Genomic DNA, 24099 nt, shown 5'->3' with positions numbered 1-24099 from the left:
TTCTAGCCATGGGTCGGATGCCAGTGAATCGGTTAGAGATTCAGCCTTATCAAAATAGATTCCTCGATAGGGCGCAAGCGGAGTTGTCTGATGGTTCGGTTTCAGGATCCCTTCCCCCTCCTCAATAGGTCCCCTTTTCTTTGCGGAACTTACGGTCTGCCCATCATTATCCGGAGATTGTCATGGAAAAATTAAATAAGGAGGTCGTTTTGGGTAGGATGGTGGGCCCCTTTGTGGATAGTCGTTTACCCGATTTCGTAGTGTCTCCTACCTGTGTTGTCCGAAAAAAGGACCCGCACAAGTTTCCGCTTATTCACCACCTGTCGCACCCACATGGGTGTTTGGTCAATGATGGTATTGCTCCTGAGCTTTACTCAGTGGTGTACTCTTTTGACGCGGTGGTTTAGTGGGTTCAGCGCAATGGCAGGGGGGCCTTAATGGCGAAAACGGATATCAAATTGGCCTTCCGCCTCCCTGTTCATCCTGACAGTTTGCGGCTGTTGGGTTGTTATTGAAACGGGACTTGTTTTGTTGACCGTTGCCTCCTGATGTGTTGCTCAATTTCGTGCACCTATTTTGAGACTTTCAGCTCCTTCCTGGAATGGATGATTTACGACGTAGCTTGTGCCACGTCGTTCATCCATTACCAGGACGACTTCCTATGCGTCGGGCCTGCGGAGACTTCGTTTTGTTCTGTCCTGCTTAGCACCATCCAGTGGGTGGCTCAGCATTTCGGCGTCCCATTGGCTCCTGAGAAAACTGAGAGTCCGCGGTCCTGTATCGTGTTTCTTGGAATCCCAATTGATTCTGTCAACATGGAGTGTCGACTTCCTGAGCAAAAACTGGTGGCACTAGGGGCAGATGTGCTGTGGGTGTGGTATTTGTGTAAGATACCCCTTAGAGATTTGCAGTCCCTCCTTGGCAAACTCAATTTTGCGTGCTGTATCATGCCTATGGGCAGGGTGTTTTCTAGACGGCTGTTGGGGGCCACGGCGGGGGCAACATAATTTTGTTCGCCTAACCAGGGAACACAGGGATGATTTGGTGGTTTGGTCTGTGTTCCTGCGGTTGTACAATGGAAAGTAGATGTTAATAGAATGGGAGTTATTTACTGATGCTTCGGGCAGCGTGGGTTTCAGCGTGTATTGTAGGGGGCAATGGTGTGCGTCTCGGTGGCCATCTGAGTGGTCGGAACATGGTATGTTGCAGAACCTGGCCTTTCTGGGACTTTTTCCTGTTGTAGTGGTGGTTGAGATTTGGAGTGACAGGTTCCGGAACAGCCAGGTTAGTTTTCATCGTGACAATATGGGGGTGGTGATGGCTATTAATAATTTGTCTGCATCCTCCCCTCCAGTGGTTCGTCTCTTGCATCATCTGGTTTTGCGGTGCCTGTCCCTGAATTCTTGGATAGTCGCAGTTCATGTACCTGGTGTTAAGAATTTGATTGCCGATTCGCTTTCTCGTTTACATTGGTATCGGTTTCGGATGTTGGCGGGAGGATTGATTCGGTTTTCTCTAGCCTGGTAGTTTGCTGGGGTTCCTGGGGCAGGTTTTAGTATCGGGCTGGTCAGTGTCGAAAGTGAATAGTTTTGTGTACGCTTTGGCCTTCGGTTTTAAGTTTCAGGGTTTTGAAGATGTCACAAAAGATTTCTTGGTTGTTCAAGACTTGAGGGGTCATCCTAGGGGTAGGGTTTTATCGGATCGGCGTCGCCTGGTTTCCTTCTTGTTATTGGAAGGTTTGTGGGAGATTTTGAAGGATGTTAGTGTAGGATAGCTTTCTCTTGGGCCTTCTTCGGGGTCCTTCACATAGGGGAATTGGTAGCTCCCGTCACTGTTCAATCGGGTGGGTTACGGGCCGAGGATCTTTTGTTGTTGGATGATAGGGTTGAGTTTTGGATTAGGCAGTCGAAAACTGATCAGGTTGGTATGAGGAAGAGAGTAGTGTTGAGGAAGGTTCATGGGGCAAGGATGTGCCCGCTGGTTTGTTTTACTCACTACAGTTCTATTCGCCTGTCTTCTGTGAGTCAGCAGGTACCAGTTTACATGGGTCTTTTGAAAATGCCTGGCTGCGTTGGGTTTGGATAGGTCTGTTTATGCTCCTCATTCCTTTTTGTAATTTGGGACAGTGGTTCGTTTTGTTGGGCTTGGGGTAGTTTTTTGGCCTTTATTTAACTGTTAAACCTCACTCTCCATTTTCCTTTTTTCTTTTATTTAGATGCAGCCCCCCAGTGAGTGTGGATTATCGGGCACTCCTATGTGGATTGGGGGGCTGAACGGGCTGATGTCCGCCCTGATGGGCGACAACTGGGTTATCTCCGGCCCGCGGCAATTGTTCGCTGGCTTGGGGTTAGAGGTATAGCCTGGAATAGGGTTCTGCCTGAATTTTACCGTTTCTCACAGCTGGATAGGGCCCCGGATGTATTAGGGTATGTGCACACGTAGTGTGTTCAGGCGTGAAAAAGACGCCCGTGAAAAAGAAGTGCATGTAACTTCTTGAGACTTTTTTGGAGCCGTTTTTCATTGACTCTAGAAAAACAGCTCCAAAAACGGCCGTAAAAAAACGCTGCGAAAAACAGCTCCGTATTTTCAGAAGTTTTTTAGTAAGCGTGTGCACTTACCTTTAGTGTTCCATGTGGATGGAAACTACCTCGTGGTGTGCTCTTTTAGAGAACTGATTAAGGACATTAAGTATGACCTTCTACGCCTTTTGGCCGGTTATCCCAAGGTGGTGGTGGTGTGGTCGGAGATTTCCCTCGGAGGGTCTGGCAACTTGCTCGCCTCAATTGCACACCTGAATAAGACCCATGTAAAGGTTAACCGGGCGGTTTCCGGTTTTGTTGTAAGACATGGCGGGGTCTTCGTACATCACTTCGACTTCAGATGGCCTTGGGGTTTTTTGGCTGGCGGATGGGGTTCACCTTAATGCGGTGGACATTGACTTATGGGCCTTGAGAATCCAGGAGGGGTTGGGGTGCACTTTGTTGATTGGTGGAGCCTCTCATACTTGAAGGTTTTCTAAGTATGTTCGTGTAGCGGACTGGGTGTCCTTGGAGTTGGTGGTAAATTGGTGCTGGGGATTCATCGGGGGTATGGTGCCTCCCAAATTATAATTTTGCTTGGTGGTCTGGCCTAATTTTGGGCTCCTGCTGGGTGGTGTCCCGGGGAGTGGTTTCTAGTTTTAACAGCCATCTGTGGTTGTTAATGGTGTCCCTAAGCCTATGGGGAATTGGCTGGGGGTAATATTTTACATGAGTGGACAGTTTGGGGTCAGATTTTGTAGATCCAAGGACTCCTCTTCCTCGTCATTTTAAAATTGTGTTTCTGTATATAAAATGATGTGTGTTTGTTAATAAAATGGCTGCTGCGGCCCAAATTAATCCAACCCAAGTCTCTGTTAGGCCCCATGCACACGACAGTATTTTTCATCAGTAATTACCGACAGTAAATACTGACCGTAATTACAGACCCATTCATTTCTATTGGCCACGGACACCTTTTCAGTATTTTTACTGATGGGTGTCCGCGCTGAAAAAATTATAGAACCTGTCCTATTCTTGTCAGTAATTACGGCAAGGACTCTCCCATAGAAGTCTATGGGAGCATCAGTAAATACGGACGGCTACTGATGTGCATCCATAAACCGTCCATATTTACGGAAGCATTGCTAGACAACATGTTGATGACCTCATTTGCAACCTCCCTCTTTTTGTAAGGATCCGTATATACGGATGCAATACGGACCGTATTTACAGACACTCTTCCGTATATACGGATGAAATATGCTTACTGATCCGTATTTACGGACAGTATTTCGGCATAGATGAAAATATTGTAGTGTTCATGAGGCTTTATTCATGAAAATAGAGGGTTAGGGGTTATGGTCACTTGACAGTCGAGATCTATGGCTTGGGGCTCGGAACGTACTCTGTTATCCCATGGTCGTTTCTCCGTTGATGGGTTTACAGAGAGAATGTGGGAAATTTGAATGTATAAAGGGAGTGATTCTAATAAGAAGTACCGTATTTTTCGGACTATAAGATGCTCTTTTTGTCCTAGAAACTGAGCTGTAATCTTCTACTGCTTCCTATAGCCTGAAGGCAGACACTGTATGAAGAAGCAGGAGACTGAGCGCAGTGCTTCAAAGGTCCTTGCAGTGCAGTGTAATGGAAGCAGCATGTCCTGTGCTGTGTGTAAAAAATCTTATCTGCTCACTGAACAGTCACATCTAACATACAGAATTCTATCAAATCTCACTGTTCAGTGAGCAAATAACACAGACATTTGTACACACAGTACAGTAAATCTGTGCAGGTACTATTCCGCAAGGACCTTCTAGCCACGCCCCCTCCTATGAATAGGGCAGCAGATTCATCACTATTAACCCCTGCCTCTCCACACCTCTGATGTCTGGTGAGTTCAGGGGAGGGTGAGGGCACAATAGCTGCCAATATCTTGTATTTCTTTGGCTAACCTTGTATTTAGGCACTGTGACGGGCATTGAATTGAGGCACTGTGGCTGGCATTGGAGCACTGTGGCTGGCATTGTTATGGTGTACTCTGAATATTACTCAGGAAATGTACAGTTAACCTCTTAGATGCGGCGGTCGATTGCAATTTGAGGAGTTTAGAGCAGATCTCTAGCACATGAAATCACGGGGGCTGACGATGGTTGCCATGGCAACCGGAAGCCATGTACAGAACCTATGAGCACCAGCCTATGACAGTTAGAATATATTACACTACGTAGGTAGTGTAATGTATTCTAGGAGTGATAAGAGCTGCAAGTCTCGTAGTCCCCTAGTGGGACAAGTAAAAAAAAAAGTATAAATAAGTTAATAAAAATGTTTTATAAAAGTTTAAAAATATAAGTTATAAGTTACATAAACAAAAAATGCTTTTTTTCCTATAAGTTTTTTATTATAGGAAAAAAATTAACACGTTAAAAAAGTACAAATATACGAACACCGCGTTCGTAACGACCAAAACTATAATATTATTTTTCCTGCACGATGAACACTGCAAAAAAAATAAGTAAAAAACAATGCCAGAATCACTATTTTTTTAGTCACCACCCCTTCAAAAATATACAATAAAGAGTGATCAAAAAGTTGCATGTACCCCAAAATAGTACCAATAAAAACAACAACCCGTGCCGCAAAAAACAAGCCCTTAAACAGCTTTTTTGACTGAAAAATAAAAAAGTTATGGCTCTCAGAATATGGTGATACAAAAAAAGAAATAATTTGATAGAAAAGTGATTTTATTGTGCAAACGCTGCAAAACAAGAAAAAAAAACCTATATATATATATATATATATATATATATATATATATATATATATATATGGTATTGCTGTAATCTTATCAACCCGCAGAATAAAGTAAAATGGTCATTTATATCCCAGGGTGAACGCCGTAAAAAAAAAGAATAAAAAACATTGTCAGAATTGATGCTTTTTGGTCACCTTGCTTGCCAAAATATTTAATAAAAAGTGATAAAAAAAAAAACTGCATGTACCACAAAATCGTACCAATGAAAACTACAGATTGTCCCGCAACAAATAAGCCCTCACAGAGCTCCGGTGGAGAAAAATTCTGTCTCCCAGAATATGGCGATGCAAAATGTGCAGTGTGTTCCAGAAGCGGATAAGATCTGGCACCATTTATCAATGTGACACAGGCCACACATCTGCGGATTATTATTTATTTACCCCATTATTATACCCTCTTATTATGCCCCTGATGTACTCTGTCCAGCTTACATATGCCCCCACATTATAAACTGAAATACAAGTAAAACCCCAAACTGAACTACTACCAAGCAAAATCTGCGCTCCAAAAGCCAAATGGTGCTTCCTCTCTTGTGAGCCCTACAGCATGTCCAAACAGCAGTTTACGTCCAAAGATCTGGCATCGCCATACCCGGGAGAACCCGATTTAATATTTTATTAGGTATTTGTCTTCAGTGGCACAAACTGGACACAACATATTGTGCACTAAAATGGCATATCAGTGGAAAATTTCACTCTGCACCATCCGTTGCGTATTAACCCCTTCATGCACCACGACTTAATAGCATGTCGTGGTGTGGAGGGGTGTATGGAGCGGTCTCACGCGCTGGGCCCGCGCCATACGTTGCGGGTGTCGGCTATGTATTACAGCTGATACCCGGGACTAACGGACAGGAACAGCGATCCCGCTGTTACAGGAGCCTGTAAAAATGACAATATTCTGCAATACATTAGTATTGCAGTGTATTGTACCAGCGATCTAATGATCGTTGGTTGAAGTCCTTTAGGGGGACTAATAAAATGTGTAAAAAAAAAGTTAATAAAGTTACTAGTGAAAAAAATGTAATAAATATTTAAAGTAAAAAAGAAAACCTTTTTCCCATTTTTTCGCTAAAGCAATGTAAAAAATGCACAAAATTGGTATCGCTGCATCCGTAAAAGTCCGAACTATAACAATACACCATTATTTAACTCGCACGGTGAACGCTGTAAATAATAAAGAATTTAAAACTCAAAAATCGCTGGGTTTTGGTCACCGTAGCTCTAAAAAAAATTTTTTTAATAAGTGCTCAAAAAGTTGTATGTACCAAAAAATGGTACCAATAAAAACTACAGCTGTTCCCGCAAAAAAATAAGCCCTCACACCTCTCAATCGACTAAAAAATTAAAAAAACTGATGCCTCTCGGAATGTCGTTTAACAAAACAATTTCTTTTTTTAACAAATCGTTTTTACTTTGTAAAAGTAGTAAAATATAAAAAAATAAAAATATAAATTTAGTATCACTGTAATTGTATGGAGTCGCAGAAAAAAGTTGTCGTTTTTACTGCACGGTGAAAGCAGTAAAAACAAAACCCAAAAAACAATAGAGGAATCACAGTTTTTTTCCAGTTTCAGCCTGCAAATACTTATTTCAGTTTCCCAGTACATTAAATGGTACTTTAAATGGTGTTTATAGAAAATACAACTCCTCCCGCAAGAAATAAGCCGTCACACGACTCTAAAATAAAAAAAGCTATGACTCTTGGAAGGCGGGCAGTGAAAAACGAAAATAAAAAAAGCAAAAAATGGATCAGTCCAGAAAGTGTTAATTTACTTTCTAATAAAAAAAAATTTATGACCACATGTGGGGTATTGCCGTACTCGGGAGAAATTGCTTTACAAATGCTGGGGTGTTTTTTCTCCTTTCATCCCTTGTGAAAATTAAACATTTTCTACGTTTTTGGTTTTTTTCAGAAAAAAACGTTGATTTTCATTTTCACAGACTAATTCAAATACATTTAGCAAAAAAACTGTGGGGTCAAAATGGTAACTATGCCCCTAGATAAATTCCCTGAGGGGTGTAGTTTTCAAAATGGGGGTCACTTTTGGGGGGCTGCCACAGTTTTGGCACCACAAGACCTCTTCAGACCTGACATTGTGCCTAAAATATATTCAAAAAAAGGAGACCCCAAAATCCACTAGGTGCTCCTTTGATTCTGAGGCCGGTGTTTCAGTCCATTAGCACACTAGAGCCACATGTGGGATATTTCTAAAAACTGCAGAATCTGAGCAATATATATTGAGTTGCATTTCTCGTGTAAAACCTTCTGTGTTACAGAAAAATCTGTATTACAAATGAATTTTGCCCCAAAAAATTATTAAATTTGTAAATTTCACCGCTACTTTTGCTTTTAATTCCTGGGAAACGCCTATGGGGTTAAAACACTTTTTGAATAATGTTTGGGATACTTTGATGAGTGCAGTTTTCAAAATGTAGGTGATTTATGGGGAATTTCTATTATACAAGGCCCTCAAAGCCACTTCAGAACTGAACTGGTCCCTGAAAAAATAGCCTTTTGAAATTTTATTGAAAAATATGAGAAATTGCTGCTAAAGTTCTAAGCCTTGTAACGTCCTAGAAAGATAAAAGAATGTTAAAAAAACGATGCAAACATAAAGTAGACGTGGGATATATGAAATAGTGACAATTTTGTGTGAATTTACAAGCAGATTCTTGCACATTTTCTCTAAATTTTGGTGTTTTTCACACACAAATATTGAATTTATTGACCACATTTTTATACTAACATAAAGTACAATATGTCACGAGAAAGCAATCTGAGAATCACTTGGATAGGTAAAAAGAATTCCCAAGTTATTACTACATAAGGTAACACATGTCAGATTTGAAAAAATCTGCTTTGTCCTCAAGGCCAAAACAGGCTCAGTCCTGAAGGGGTTAAGCTCCTACGTGTTTCACCAGTTTAATTCTGGCTCCTCGGGGAGATATGTAGCATAACGGCATAACAAGTCTTTGGCAGTGAACATCTAAATCTCACGTCTTTTGTATACTGGGATATCCCTCCCCTTCTGGAGGCTCAATCGTCAGACACCCAACCACAGGGGGGAGCTCTTACCTCATCCCTGATCTCTCCTGTCTCACGTCCTCTATTGCCTCCTCAGTGGGCTGGGTTTTAAGTATCGTCACGGGGATTTTTCATGCATTCCCAAATTGGCTCCATGTTTCTGTCAGTCACAGTGTGCAACACTTACAAATATATTACACCTCCGCGATTCAGATATATTGCGGTTCTCTACTATTTCATATCCTCTTTATTCTAAAAAGTCAAACAGTTTCTAATCTTTTTATTAGGGCTTCTCATATCTTTACATTTAAAATATATTTTCCTTAATTTATGACCTATAGGGTTTTCTTCCATATTTCTGTATATGTTCGCTTGGTATCCCCTTTTCCTCCGCATTCAAATACACAATCTAGAGCCGTATAGTACATGTCCTATCTCATTAGCTGTTACTTCTATTCATTATAGGACACTGATGTCATTCTGTTAAGTTTAATATGCATGGATCCCTGCTTTTTTTCCTATCTCTCTCATGCTCAACCTCATAATGTATTCTATGAACCCCCCCGATGCTTCTCAGCATCTTTTTCTTGTCAGTATGTATTAAATTTAGACCGTTTCTGTGTAGAAATGTGTGGAATCTGGGAATTTCGTTATGAAATTTAAGTGAAGCGTGTGCAAGCTGGGAGATCTCTGATGTAATCTATCTAGTCCAAGTGTTGTACCAGTTTTAGGGCATGTGCACACAGCAGGATGCCTCCAAACATCTGCCCATTGTTTTTAATGGGAAAAACGGCGCTCTCTTCCGACGGGGCGTCTTTTTACGCGGCTGCATAAAAAAACGCCCACGAAAATGTGCATGTCACTTCTTGAGCCGTTTTTTGGAGCCATTCTTCATTGACTCTATAGAAAAACAGCTCCAAAAACGCGAGTTGCTAAAAAAAAAAGTCTGAAAATCAGGAGCTGTTTTCCCTTGAAAACAGCTCCGTATTTTCAGACGTTTTTTTAGTAAACGTGTGCACATACCCTTACACTGAGATCGAAAAAATCCATATTACAGCTACAAAAAAAGGTTTTCTGGAATTGCTGTGCGGTGGTACCTAAATAATGCCCACGGAAGATGTACCTACTGGCAACAAGTCCAGAACAGCACTCTGCTCTTTCTGTAACTGCATAGACTGGAATGGAGAGGGCCGTGTGCAAAATCAACCTCCTCTCCATTGATATCAATAGGGAAAGGGGCTGCACAGAATTAATAAAGCGGGCTCACATATTTATAGCCTATCCTATCACATGTTTATGGCGTATTTTGTGGATATTCTATAAATGTGCAAGATGGGAAAACTAATTTGAATGCAATAGAGCCAGCTACTGAGGCAACTAATATACCACCCATATTCCTACCCCATGGATGCTTTTTAACCTTCTCAGGGCTTTTCTCCCTATTACTACGTAAATACGGTAAACAGCGTTCTTACGCAGCAGTTATTCCACCCTTCGCTCAAAGGTAGGAAAAAGAGAAGGGAGTAAGCCCTGGACTTTCCTGCACTTTCTCTCTGATTTTAATGAATTTAGCATATTAAATTCACAATCACATTTGGTTATACAATATTTACAGGAAAACAGAAATGAAAACTTAATTGTAAAACAGCTTTCACATTATGTAAATAGCAGATGTTTTAAAATGTCCTCATATATACAGCATGTACTTTGAAAGAGGATCTCGCATCTTCTGTCCACTTAGGTTGCGGATTAATGCAGCATATGCTTGCAATGCCACTATTCCCATACACATTTATTTTTGTCTTCGAGTATATTTTTGAGATGCTGCAACTGCCTCAGTTCAGAGTCAAACCCCCTCTCCTTCTCCACGGTACTTATAATCTGAAATAGATGTGAAATTAAAATAAAAAAATTTAAGTACCGCAACCCATTATATTACAGTGTTAATGCCAAGGCTTTGCTACTCTGTATAAAAACAAATTGCAATTTTTGTCCTTGAAAAAAGGAATCTTTTTGGATTCCAGTATTTACCCTTCAAATGTTACTATAAGGTTCTGTGGTATATGACACCAAGCAGACCCTTTAATATTGGGACCTCTCTAAGATGACCTAATAGAGAGGTTCCTAATATATTGTAAATTGTGAGCCATTTCAAAATATGACAGGTGGTGGTAAACTACATTGGATATTAAATAGGAATGTAATGACCAAGTGATGGCTTTTACCCTAGTGTAACTGCCATTAACTGTGATATAGTTTTGATTCTGGTAGCAAGTTTTTGTAATGCTATGACATCAGTGTTGCGCCTAGTGTCCAATAGTATCAAGGCTGGGTCGCTTACATGCAGGGGTCCGAGAGACCCATCTTTGGGAAAAACCTTTGCAGAAGCGTGTACTCATTGGTTACGTGTAATTTTTTTTTTTTTTGCCAGGAGTAAAATCGCATCTCTAACCCCTTCTCGCCCACACCACTTAAATTAATGGGCTAAGGGACTGGTCCTTGTACCTACAGCCCGTTAATGTATCTGCTGTCTTTGATGGCACTCCTGCAGGCAATGCCATCGGCAAGATCAGGCTACCAGTGTGACAGCCTGATCCTGTACTTTGACAGGGAACTGATTATTTAAGTTCCCTGTCGCAGAGAACCATAAACATATCGCTCATATTGAGCGCTTTGTTTTCAAATGCAGAAGTCACTGCTCCTGCATTCGGGCGCTCGCTAGGGAACCCCCGTGACGTCAGTAATTATGTCAAGGGGATTCCATGTGGAGAGCGGGCTTAGAGGGATGGAGAGAAGACATGATCTGTGTGTTCATTGCACATCGGCAATATACAGATCACTGGTAACAATGATTTAATGGGCTGTTACCATTAGATCACTCTTAACAGGGATCTGTGTATTAAGAAAACGGGAACACAGATAAATTTAATATAGTACAATGTAAAAAAAAATGCGAAAAATAAAAACAATCTTAGTCTGTTCTAACCCAGCCCTATCTACTTTTGCGCATTTACTAAAATGCTGTGTCTAAAGCCATGGGAGTGAAAGACAGTTACAGCTAAAAACAAGCTACCTCAAAACAGCATAAAGAAATAAGGGAAATGCAGTATTTTTTTTCTGTTTTGACCATTTTTCGCTAAAAAAAAGACTTATAAAATGAATTAAGAATTGGACCTGATATCGATCATGAGAAATGTTTGTGTTCCACAAAAAAAAATAAACAAAAAATTGTGTGGGAGACTAAGCAACAACAAAAAAAAATTCTCTATTAGAATTCAGCATTCCAAAGGTGGAATTTTGCTCTGGTCATGAAGGCCCAAAAGACCCCCAGTAATGAAAGGGTTAACCACTATGGGCTATAGCTATATTACTCAGTCGTGTATGGCACATAAATGGTGAGCATTATATGTAAACATTACACCCAATCTGAAAAAGGTAAATGAAGAATACAAATAAGGGCCTGTTCACATCAGCGTTGTTTTTCCGTTGAGGGGTTCTGTCGGATATGCCTGACGAAGACCTCAGTATGAGGTCGAAACGCATTGCACAGTGTTTGTTTTTATATGCGTGTGAATAAATTCCTATCCTTTGGAAACTGACTGCAAACTTATCTGAGTACCAGCACAGGAGAGCCGCAGAAAGGAGTTTTCTTCACTTTGCCATTGATTACCGGACTACAGGAGGACCTCCAATCTAGGAGCTACACACCCAGAGTCAACTCCGGAGGCTTGCAAACTACGCTGACACTGGGGTCAGACTGACCTGGCACAGTTTAAAGTTGAGTTGTGCCGATGATCCCGCACAACTCCACAAGATGAGTCTACTCAGATTCACTGCACATATGCTGTACATATCCCCGCATGTTATTATCTCAGAGGAGCGCTGTTTTCTTCTTTTCTTATAAGAACTGGTTGAATAGTGTAAGACAGTGTAGGGACACACCCCCAACTGGTAACACCCAGTTGTCAATTGAATCATAAATTTGTAGGAGGAATAACAGATCATTGGTACAATGTAAAGTTTTCAGAAAAGCTGATCCAGAATTGTTATTTTATGGGGAATATAAGTATTTTCTTAAAACAGACTTGTCAGACGAACAGACAGGTCCTCTTTATATCATTGGTATATCATCTCTTTAACACCTTCCCGCTCCTTGACGTACTATTAGGTCATGGTAAGTGCATCGTACAGCAGTTGCCGCAGCTCCTTCAGCGGGGACAGATCGCGATGTCCCCACTGATTAACCCCTTAGAAGCCGCATTCAATAGCGATCACAGCTTCTTAGGTGTTAAACCACCATCGACAGCCCGCTACATGATAGCGGGCGGCGATGGTTGCTATGGCAACTGGAGGCCTAACAATAGCCTCCGGCTATGCTGCCTACGACCCACTATGTTTTCTATCAGCGAGTAGCTGACAGCTCTAATACACTGCACTACGCATGCACTACTAGAATTGCGATCACAGCCTCCTGCCTTCAAGTCTCCTAGTGGGACAAAATAAAAAAAGTTACAAAAGAATTGTGAAAAAATAAAAAGTTTTAAAGTAATAAAAGTATAAATCCCCTCTTTTCCCTTATCAGTCCCTTTATTATTAAATAAATAAACTATACATAATTAGTATCGCTGCGTCTGTAATGGCCTGATCTACAAAAGAATTTCATTATTTTTCCCACGACGTGAACGCCATAAAAGAAAATAATAATAAGCCATACCAGAATCACAATTTTTTGGTCACTTCACCTTGCATGAAATGGAATAAAAAGTGATCAAAAAGTATTTTATTGTGTAAACGCCATAAGACATTAAAAAACTATAAACATATGGTATCGCCGTAATCGTATCACCCCACAGAGTAAAGTGAATGTTGTTTATAGCGCACTGTGAACACTAAAAAAAAAAGGAATAAAAAACAATCGTAGAATTGCTGTTATTTAGTCGCCACGCCTCTTAAAAAAATTGAATAGAAACTGATCAAAAAGTCGCATTCACCCCATGAAAACTACAATGAATTCCTCAAGGGGTCTAGTTTCCAAAATGGGGTCACTTTTAAGGGGTTTCCCCTCTACGGGTACCTCAGAAGCTCTGCAAATGCGACAGGGCTCCCAGAAACCAATACAGCAAAATCTACATGCCAAATAGCATTCCTGCCTTTTGGAGCCCTGCCATTTGTCCAACCAGCAGTTTTATTTGCTTTTCAAATGTTGGGGTGCTTTTTCTCCTTTATTCCTTGTAAAAAGTAAAAATGTGTACCTTTTATCGGAAAAATTAGATTTTTAATTGCACAGCCTAATTCCACAAAATGCAGCAAAAAACTTGTAAGGTCTAAATGCTCACTTTACTCCTTGATAAATTCCTTGAGGGGTGTAGTTTGCCAAATAGGGCGACTTTTGGAGGGTTTCCACTGTTTTGGCACCACAAGACCTCTTAACCCCTTCCCGACATTTGACGTATCCATACGCAAAAGTCGGGTAGGGGAAGTATGGAGCGGGCTCACGGAGTGAACTCGCTCCATACGATGCCGGTGTTTGGCTGTATGTTACAGCCAACACATCAGAGTAACTAGCGGCATCGCGCTCGAGCACGATCCCGCTAGTTTAACTTGTTAAATGCTGCGGTCAATACTGACCGCAGCATTTAAATAGTCAGAAAGAGGGGGGATACCTGCTCATCGCGCCCCCCGCAACGCAATTGCGGGGGGCGGGCGATGGTTGCTATGGCTGCCTGGGGGCTTAATGAGCGCCCCCAAGTCCGCCATCTTTGTACACCGGCAGGGCTTAATAGGTGCCTGTCAGAATCACGATATACTGCAATCTGGACTAATAAAAAAAGTAAAAATTAGTTAAATAAAGTTTTTTTTTGTGTAAAAAAAAATGAAAAGTTAAAAAAAAAACCCTTTTCCCATTTTCCCCCTAGAGCATAGTAAAAAAATAAATAAAGAAGTATAATTGGTATTGCCGCGTCCGTAAAAGTCTGAACTATAAGGGCGGGTTCACACATGGCGGAATTTCACTTAAATTCCGCTGCGGACACTCCGCAGCGTTAATCCACAGCGGAGCCGTTTCTCCATTGACTTTCACTTTAATTTAGCAGTGTTCGTTTACACGATGCGTACAATTCCGCTGCGGAGCATAGGCTGCGGAGCGGAATTTGGTGTCCGCAGCATGCTCTGTCTGTTGCGGAGCAGTGGCGGACTGGTTGCGGACTCATGGCGGAATTTCTCCATTGACTTCAATGGAGAGTCAAAATTCCGCAATGAAGTCCGCAGATCTTATGTGTGCTGCGGAGCGTATTGTTTTTACTACCATGACATTTCTTCATTCTGGCTGGACCTATGTATTTCTAGGTCTACAGCCAGACTGAGGAAGTCAATGGGGCTCCCGTAATGACGGGAGCGTTGCTAGGAGACGTCTGTAAATAGTCACTGTCCAGGGTGCTGAAAGAGTTACGCGATCGGCAGTAACTGTTTCTGCACCCGGGACAGTGACTACCGATCTCAATATACATGTATCTGTAAAAAAACATATAAGTTCATACTTACCGAGAACTCCCTGCGTCTGTCTCCAGTCCGGCCTCCCAGGATGACGTTTCATTCTAAGTGACGGCTGCAGCCAATCACAGGCCAAGCACAGGCTGCAGCGGTCACATGGACTGGAGCGTCATCCAGGGAGGTCGGGCTGGATGCCGAAAGAGGGACGCGTCACCAAGACAACGGGCGGTAAGTATGAATTTCTTTGACTTTCACTAGGGAAAGTGCTGTCCCTTCTCTCTATCCTGCACTGAATAGGGAGAAGGGAAGCACTTTTCCTGCAGTCCGCAGCGGCCAGTCCACATCAATTTTCTGCACATTTTGTGCAGATCCGCAGCCGTAATCCGCAACCCGGATTAGGTGCGGCATTGATGCGGACAGTTGCGGAGGAATTCCGCCATGTGTGGTCATGCCCTTATAATATATCATTATTTAACCCGCACGGTGAACGCCGTAAAAAATAATAATTTGTAAACGCCAGAATGTATATTTTTTTGGTCACCTAATCTCCCACAAAATATGAACTAAAAAGTGATCAAACCGTCGCATGTACACCATGGTATTATTAAAAACTACAGCTTATCCCGCAAAAAATAAGCCCTCATACCACTTAATCAACGGAAAAATAAAAAAGTTACGGCTCTCGGAATTTGGCGTCGCAAAATAAATTTTCTTTTTTACACTTAGGTTTTTACATGTAAAAGTAGTAAAATAAAGAAAAAACTATATATATTTGGTATCGCCGTAATCGTATTGACCCACAGAATAAAGTTACCATGGTGTTTTAATTGCACAGTGAATTCCGTAAAAACGCAGCGCAAAAAAAGATGGATGAATCGCTGTTTTTTTTCATTTTCTACCCCACAAATATTTTTTTTTGCCGTTTCCTAGTACATTATATGGCAAAATAAATGTTGCTACGAAAAACTACAACTCGTCCCGCAAAAATCAAGCCATAATAGTACTATATGAACGGAAAAATAAAGACGTTATGGCTTCTGGAATGTGGGGAGGAAAAAACGAAAATGAAAATCTGAAAGTTGTTTACGACGGGAAGGGGTTAAAACCGGACATGGTGCCTAATAAAAAAAGAGGGCTTAAAATAAATATTGAGTTGCGTTTCTCTGGTAAAACTTTCTGTTTTAGGGCGGATTTACACGAACGCGATATACGTCCGTGCCACCCGCGTGTTTTTCACGCGTGTCGCACGGACCTATGCAAGTCTATGGGGCATTGCAGACTGTCAGTGATTTTTGCACAGCGTGAGTCCGCTGCGTAAAACTCACGACAGGTCCTATATTTCTGCATTTTTCACGCATCACGCACCCATTGAAGTCAATGGGTGCGCTAAAATCACGCGCACCACACGGAAGCACTTCCGTGGGACGCGTGTTATTCGCGCAACAGCAGTCAAAAGTATGTTTGGAAACAGAAAAGCACCGCGTGCTTTTCTGTTTACAAACATCCAAACGGAGTGTCATAATGATGGCGGCTGCGCGACAATCACGCAGCCGCACATCCTATCTGATGACACACGGAGCTGTTAAGTGCCTTTTGCGCACGCAAAAACGCACACGCTCGTGTAAATCCGCCCTTACAGAAAATAATGAAATAAAAAGAAATTTGTAAATTTCACCTCTGCTTTGCTTTAAACTCCTGGGAAACGCCTAAAGGGTTAAGAAACTTTCTAGATGCTGTTTTGAATACTTTGAGGGATCTAGTTTTTAAAATGTCGTGTTTTATGGGGGGGTTCTAATATAGAAGGCACTCAAAGCCACTTCAAAACTGAACTAGTACCTAAAAAAAAAAAGAGGCTTTTGAAAATCTCTTCAAAATATGAGAAATTGCTGCTTATGTTTTAAGCCTTGTAACGTCCTAGAAAAATAAAAGAATGTTCAAAAAATTATGCAAACATAAAGTACACATATGGGATATATGAAATAGTCACTATATTATGGTATTACTATCTGTCTTACAAGCAGATACATTTAAATTCAGAAAGATGCTGTTTTTTCCCCAAAATTTTTACAAATAAACACTGAATATATCGACCAAATTTAACCACTAACATAAAACCCAATGTGTCTCTAGAAAACCGTCTCAGAATCGCTTGGATAGGTATAAGCATTCCAGAGTGTTTACCACACAAAGTGACACATGTCGGATTTAAAAATTAAATTGGGCTCTGAGCCTTAAACTAGGCTGCATCCTTAAGGGGTTAATGAAAATGTTGGTCAACAATCTTTGTTTCCATTTCTGGGATCTAAGCATCACATTTATGCCATCCTCGATAGGTGAGAAATGGTTAATAATTTTAAAATGTGCAACATTAAAAGGCATGCGTTAGTTTTTGTGCAAATTATTGGTGAACATGTCTGCCTGCTGTGTAATGGCGTACGACATAAAATGTGTCTAGGGTGTTGCACCTAATATATTCTGCTATGTGCATCATTTTCAAAAGTTTGGTGCAATTTGCTACATTTTTGCCAACTCGTAAATTCATGCCTTTCACAACATTTGTGATAAATATACATTATAAATATATACATTACATTAGAATTGTCTACATACCACATTAAAGTATTTCTCAATGTACTTAAAAAGTTCCTTCAAAGCCACATCTTCTTTAAATTCATGAGTATGTTTCTGAAAAGTAGATGAAGACATCAGTTCAGTATCAGTGATTTATTGTTATATAAACAGGTGTCTGAACCACAGAAGCACACTCAAAAAGAACTGATTACAGCTGAACACAGCCAGGAGGTGCGACCATTTTTGTCGCCGGTTCTTTTGGTAGGGGTGTAGGGGGCACAACAGCGCTCCCAATGCTTGTCATTTCTGTTCTGCTGAAGGACAGACAGTGACAGGTCTGGGCACACACTTTCCTGACTTCTGTCCTGATGTGCAGCTCCGCCTGGAGCTGAAGAGGAACTCGGTAACGAAGAAGGTAAGTATATGCTCTTGTCTAGAGTCTGAATTTGCTTAAGGGTCTGGTATGTCTGAAATAATTTTGGAGTCTGGTCTAAGCAAGTCATTTTGGGGTCGGGACTGGAGTCTTTTATTTACGGGTCAGGGCTGGGGTCTGAAGCTGTTTTGCTATAGAACAGAAGAGGTCAATCGCAAACAGGTGGCGAGTAGGTCACGGGGCTTCAGTCAGTACTGCGGAATAAAAATTAATCTGCAGTACTGACTGAGTCCCTGGCTTGCCGGTTGTAATGGAGCCACAGCCATCCTCTGCACCTAGTGGCGATGTACTGCCGCTCGTACAGAGGTGCTTCGGAAAAGAAGCAGACTTCATAGAATAGCTGGGTGATGCACACTGACAGGTTTAACATGGTTGGTTGCATAATGGAAAAGGACCAGGCGACTAATGTTAGCACTATGTGGGAACATTATTACAATTGAGGGCACTATTACTAATGGGGGCACGCTGGGTAAGCGTTATTATTAATGGGGGCACTGGGAGAGCATTATTACTAATAGGGGCAATGTGGAGTGCAATATTACTAATGAGGGCACTGTTGGGGAGCACCATTACTCATGGGGGAACTCTGCAGAGCATTGTTACTAATGGGGGCACTCTGGGGGAACACTATTACTAATAGGGACACTGTAGGGGGCACATTTACTAATAGGGCATTGTGGGGGAGCATGTTATTAATAGTGGCACTCTGGGGGAACACTATTACGAATAGGGGTGCTATTACTAATAGGGCAATGTGGGGGAGCATGTTACTAATGGGGCACTGTGGGGGCACTATTACTAATCGGGGTACCATGGGGAAGCACTATTACTAATGGGGCACTGTGGGGAGCACTTAATAATGGGGCACTCTGGGGGAGCATTATTACTATTAGGGGCACCATAACTAATGGTGCTCTCTGGGCAGTATTATTACTATTGGGGGCACTATGTGGGAGCACTATTGCTAATGGGGGCACTCTGCTTTGCACAATTTTTTTTGGAAGCACTGATTAAACACTATTACTGTCAGGGGCACTTTCTTATGCCTCCCCAAAGTCCCAGATCCAGCGGGACAGTCACGCTGTATGTCACAGCGAGAGTATGTCACGTGTCCCCATTTTAACTTTCACATAATGGAATATCACAGCACCAGATATATGATTATATGAGTGCAAGCCTCAAAAGAACCTGATCCAAAGTCCTTTGATGTAATCCAAATGGAGAGACAATACAGCGCATCCAATAAAAGGAGGAATTTATATACGCAAATATGCAACTTTTCGATCCAATAGGACCTTTCTCAAGCATGCTTGAGAAAGGTCCTATTGGATTGTAACGTGGCATATTTGGGTGAATAAATTCCTCCTTTTTTTGGATGTGCTGTCTCGTCTCTCTAGTTGTATTCCAATTTTTACTATCTATCTGCATTTCGCAGGACACTTTGTGCACCATGCTCGATAAGGGGGTGTGGTTTTTATAAGGGAAGGTGTCATGATCTAATAGAAAGCGATGTGGCTTAAAATCCGCCTCTGTGCGCCAAAAGTAAGCCAACCAAGAGGAAGTGAAAAAATGTCTAGATGCACCAAATTTATCATACAGCATTAACTACTTTGATTAAATTTGGTGCATCTTCTGACTGCCTTGTCTAAATCAACACTGTCTAAATCTGACAGTATTCGTAAATCTGCCCTATGTCTGTGGCCCTATTACTGGCAGAGGGACTATTTGCTAGGCACAATTATTTTTGAGGGCACTGTGTGGTACTAATTACTAAAGGAAGAACTATCTGAGGTACTGGTATTTTCAGGGGAATTATCTGCATAGCAATATTTCTGCAGTACAGTATTTGGGGGCACTGGGCATCACGCCAGGCACAGAATTAGGGGTTGCAGCAGGATGACACTATTAGGTCACCAGGATGGGGAGTTTGATGGAAAAGGTGAGAAGGTGGGGAGGATGATGGAGAAGTCTGGAACCTAAGATGTCTGGACAACAAATGCTGTAGAGTTGAGTTGTGGCTGGAAGTAGTGTTCATAGCGTTCTTGCCCGAATGGAGAAGGTAAGGAAAGAGAACATCTACCATCAGAGATGTAGCCTGTGAGTCACTGGATGTAATTCTTGTGCATTCTGCCTGTGACTATGTCTGATCAGTGCTGTATTCTCTTAAATGTTCTGTATTGCTAAATTTAATTATCCCATGGGGACAGTCTAGTTTGAGACCTTAGAAATGTCCCTGTAATGTACACATCATTACCCCCATATTCCTGTGATGACTTGGTACCAAGTAGATCTCAAGACCCTTGCAAGTTATAACAGTAATTCTCCACCTTGCCAAGGTTGCCTACCCCTGTTTGTAGAGGGTGGGGATGGGCTGAAGAAGCAAGGGGATAAAGATGTCTAGGTAGCAATCTTGTTAAAAATGGAGATGGGAACAGCACTTCTATTCGTTTCTTTTTGGATCCTCATAGTGTACGCCAAACCAGGGGCATAGTCCCAGTTTCCCCACAAACGTATAGTAGAAGAAAGAAGATAGGCAGAACTCAAGGGGTGAGGATAAATCACCAGTGGAAGAAACCACTGGTGATTTATCCTCACCCCTTAAGTGCTGCGTACCTTCTTTCTTCTACTATGGGTAGCAAACTTGGCAGTCCTTTGGAAAATTTGTCATAGCTGTTTTGGCTGGATAGAAAAGAAAAGGAAAGTAAACAACTCCAGTCAGAGACGAAGTCACCTGTGAGTCACTAGATTTAATTGTTTTTTTTATTCTGTCTGTGTCTGATCAGTACTGTATTCTCTCGTATAATCTGCAGATAGACAATCTGCAGACCGCCTGTGTAGAACTGGTATCTGACCAGTATATGGTCACTGTATGGCGGTATTATTGTTATATTGCTCTTTGAATAGTGGTAGCTGTCAGAGTCGTGAGTGGCGTGACCAAACAAAGCAAAATCCCCCTAAGAATTTCAAGGGGAAGGGAGCACTTTTTTGATGTTTACCTGGTCAGCAAAATTCCCTAGATCCTTGAAATAATTTGTATTACTTAAACGAATTGCCTTCCAATGAAATTCACTGTTCCATGTGTGCGTGATGGCGCTACTTAACCCCTTAACGACCGCCCACCGTCTTTTGACGTCAGGCGGTGCAGGTACTCAGTCTACAGCGACGCCTTTTGGCGTCGCTGTAGTAGAGGGGGTTTAACGGCACCCTGGTGACATCTGCACTAAAAACCGGCTGTAAGTAACAGGTCCGGTTCTTAGTGCAGCCATCAGGACCTGCCGATTTCGTCGTAACAGCATGTGACCGCTGTGACAGCCAATCACAGCGGTCACATGCTGTTACTGCGTACAGAGCCGCCGGGAGTGTCTAAATGACCGCTCCTGCTCTAAGAACGAGCTGTTGCTAGCAGCTCTGTTCTTAGAGCAGTGATCAGGAGCCAATAGTATTGGTTCCTGATCTTTTGTGATCACTATGAGATCCAATCATAGTGATCACTACTGTAAAATAAAAGTAAAAACATGTATCTGTTTCTCCTCACTGTTCTAGCTGTGGAGAGAAACAGTTACAAGTGTGTCAGTGTCCCCACACAAAATCACTTGTTCCTCACACACAGTTTATTAAAAAAAACAAATTTTTTTCAGTATTTTATAGTATATACATATATATATATAAATATATTTACTGTATATACTAAGAATCGTACTATAAACTACTTTCTTTTTAGGGTACGCTGTTAGACGGCGTGTACGCTGTTAGGCCTCATGCACACGACCGTAGCCGTGTGCACGGCCATGATTTTCGGGTCGGCCGGCTGCGGACTGTCAGCCGCAGGCCGCCCGCAAATCGCGGGACATGCACATGGCCGCCACCATTGTTTTCAATGAGCCCGGACCGCAGAACAGGGCCGTAATAAGACATGCCCGTTCTTTCTGCGGTCCGGGCTCCCGGGCCGTGCAAGGACCGCAAAAACTACGGTCGTGTGCATGGCCCCATAGAAAAGAATGGGGCCGCAATTCTCCCGTGGATTTTCGGGGGAATTGCGGCCGCAAAAACACATTCGTGTGCATGGGGCCTTAGACGGCGTAGGGTGCTGTTCTGGGCTTGGGTTTACGGTTTGTGTTAGGCGTAGGGTTTAGGTTTAGGTTTGAAAAAAAAAAAAACTTAAAAAAACAATAAAAAAAAAAAGTTTCATTCTTTTAGTGTTCTTACTTGATTAGGCTTCATGCACACGACCGTGCTCGTAATTACAACTTGTAATTACGAGCACGGCCGGGCACGGCCGGCCGCGGGCAGCCGGCCGCTTTTGCGAGCCGTGCTGTCATTATAAAGTATAGCAGCACGGCCCGTAAAATAGAAAAATAGAACACGTTCTATTTTTTTAACGGCACGGGCACCTTCCCGTGAGAAAACGGGAAGGTACCCGTGGGTAACAGAAGTCTATGAGCCCGTTATTGCGGGTCGTAATTACGACCCGCAATAACGTGTGTTTTTACGGTCGTGTGCATGAGGCCTTAGTTGATTAAAAAAAAAATTGAAACCGCTAGTTCCATTTATTATTTGCGGTTTAGACTGTATTATCATTATGGCTGCCAGAAGATACAGCGTTGAGGAAGCCTATCAGATGCTATGCTCAGATACGGATTCTGCATCTGAAGTTGAGCTTTTAGGGTATGTGCACACGTAGTGACCAAAAACATCTGAAAATACGGAGCTGTTTTCAAGGGAAAACAGACCCTGATTTTCAGACGTTTTTTGAGCAACTCATGGTTTTCGCTGCGTTTTCGCTGCGTTTTTTACATCCGTTTTTGGAGCTGTTTTCATTGAAGTCTATAAGAAAACGGCTCCAAAAACGTCCAAAGAAGTGTCCTGCACTTCTTTTGACGAGGCTGTATTTTTACGCGTCGTCGTTTGATAGCTGTCAAACGACGACGCGTAAATGACAGGTTGTCTGCACAGTACGTCGGCAAACCCATTCAAATGAATGGGCAGATGTTTGCCGACGTATTGTAGCCCTATTTTCAGACGTAAAACGAGGCATAATACGCCTCGTTTACGTCTGAAAATAGGTAGTGTGAACCCAGCCTTACTTGAAAGCGACAGCGAAAGTGTCGCTTCAAGGGATTCTATGGATATGAGACCCAGCACCAGTGATATGGGAGACGGCGCAGTTGCCACAACGTCCGTTCAAAGTGCAGCCCCTGAAATTGCACAACCCCACCAAACCGATTTAGTGTGGGAACCCACGAGTTTATTTTCTCCCACCATAAATGACTTTATTGCTACTCCTGGCATAAGTCCCAATGTCAGTAATTTTTCACCACTAAATTATTTTAATATTTTTATTACGGACCAAGTTTTGGAACATTTTGTGCAGGAAACAAATTTGTATGCCAGGCAGTACATTGCCAATATGCCTTCGTCACCTAATGCCAGGTTGTGGAATCTCACAAATTTCAAAGGGCGTCTCTCATTCCATCAATTCATACCCTCAAAAAGTGCAAAATACGGGGTAAAGATCTACAAGTTATGTGAAAGCACTACTGGCTACACATGTGCATTTAAGATCTACGAGGGTAAAGACCGTGAATTTAATCCACCAGGGTGCCCTCCAAATATTGGTACCACTGGTAAGATTGTGTGGGATTTAATTGGCCCTTTCCTACACAAGGGGTATCATGTATACATGGACAGTTTTTATACCAGTGTGCCATTGTTTAGCACCCTTCATTGTGCCAATACCGGAGCCTGTGGCACAATAGGCAGGAATCGCAAAGGTTTCCCACGTCAACTTGTGGATAAAAAAACTACGAAAGGGGGAGTCATGCACTTTTCAAATTGAGAAGATGCTGGCTTTAAAATTTCGTGACCGCAAGGACGTCTACATGATCAGCACTGTCCATTCAAGTGCAACAGCAACTATTAGAGAACGTGGGGCCTCTGCAGATAGACAAAAGCCTGTGTGTGTCATCGGCTATAACAAATTCAGGTTGTGATGCAGAACGCATTTGTCCTGTACAAAAATTCAGCGGGCAGGGCGACATTCTTTGAATTTCAGGAGAAAGTGATTGAAGATCTCCTATTTCAATCTGCAGACCAGAGAGTAGTCCATGAGTCAGAGGATGTACACCGACTTGTTGAAAAACATTTTTTACACCCCATCCCTTCAACATCTAACCAAAAATACCCCAAAAAACGGTGTCGGGTCTGCAGCAAACGAGGACAGCGAAGTGAGTCACGAGATTATTGTTCCG

General features: G+C 42.1%; 1 protein-coding gene across 1 annotated transcript in view; it reads right to left on the bottom strand.

Moving 5' to 3' along the window:
- Positions 1-8013: 8013 nt before the first annotated feature.
- PLXNC1 (plexin C1) overlaps positions 8014-24099 on the bottom strand; it is a 149180-nt gene continuing 133094 nt past the window's right edge. Inside the window, exons 30-31 of the mRNA XM_075856836.1 lie at positions 17458-17532; positions 8014-10239 (exon numbers count right to left, since the gene is read on the bottom strand). Coding sequence (XP_075712951.1) covers positions 10135-10239; positions 17458-17532 — 180 coding nt within the window. The 3' untranslated portion in view covers positions 8014-10134. The remainder of the gene's footprint in view (positions 10240-17457; positions 17533-24099) is intronic.

Source organism: Rhinoderma darwinii, chromosome 3 (assembly GCF_050947455.1).
Source record: "Rhinoderma darwinii isolate aRhiDar2 chromosome 3, aRhiDar2.hap1, whole genome shotgun sequence".
Classification (NCBI taxonomy): domain Eukaryota; kingdom Metazoa; phylum Chordata; class Amphibia; order Anura; family Rhinodermatidae; genus Rhinoderma; species Rhinoderma darwinii.
Note: the sequence above shows the minus strand (reverse complement) of the source record. Positions and strands in the feature narration are given on the sequence as shown.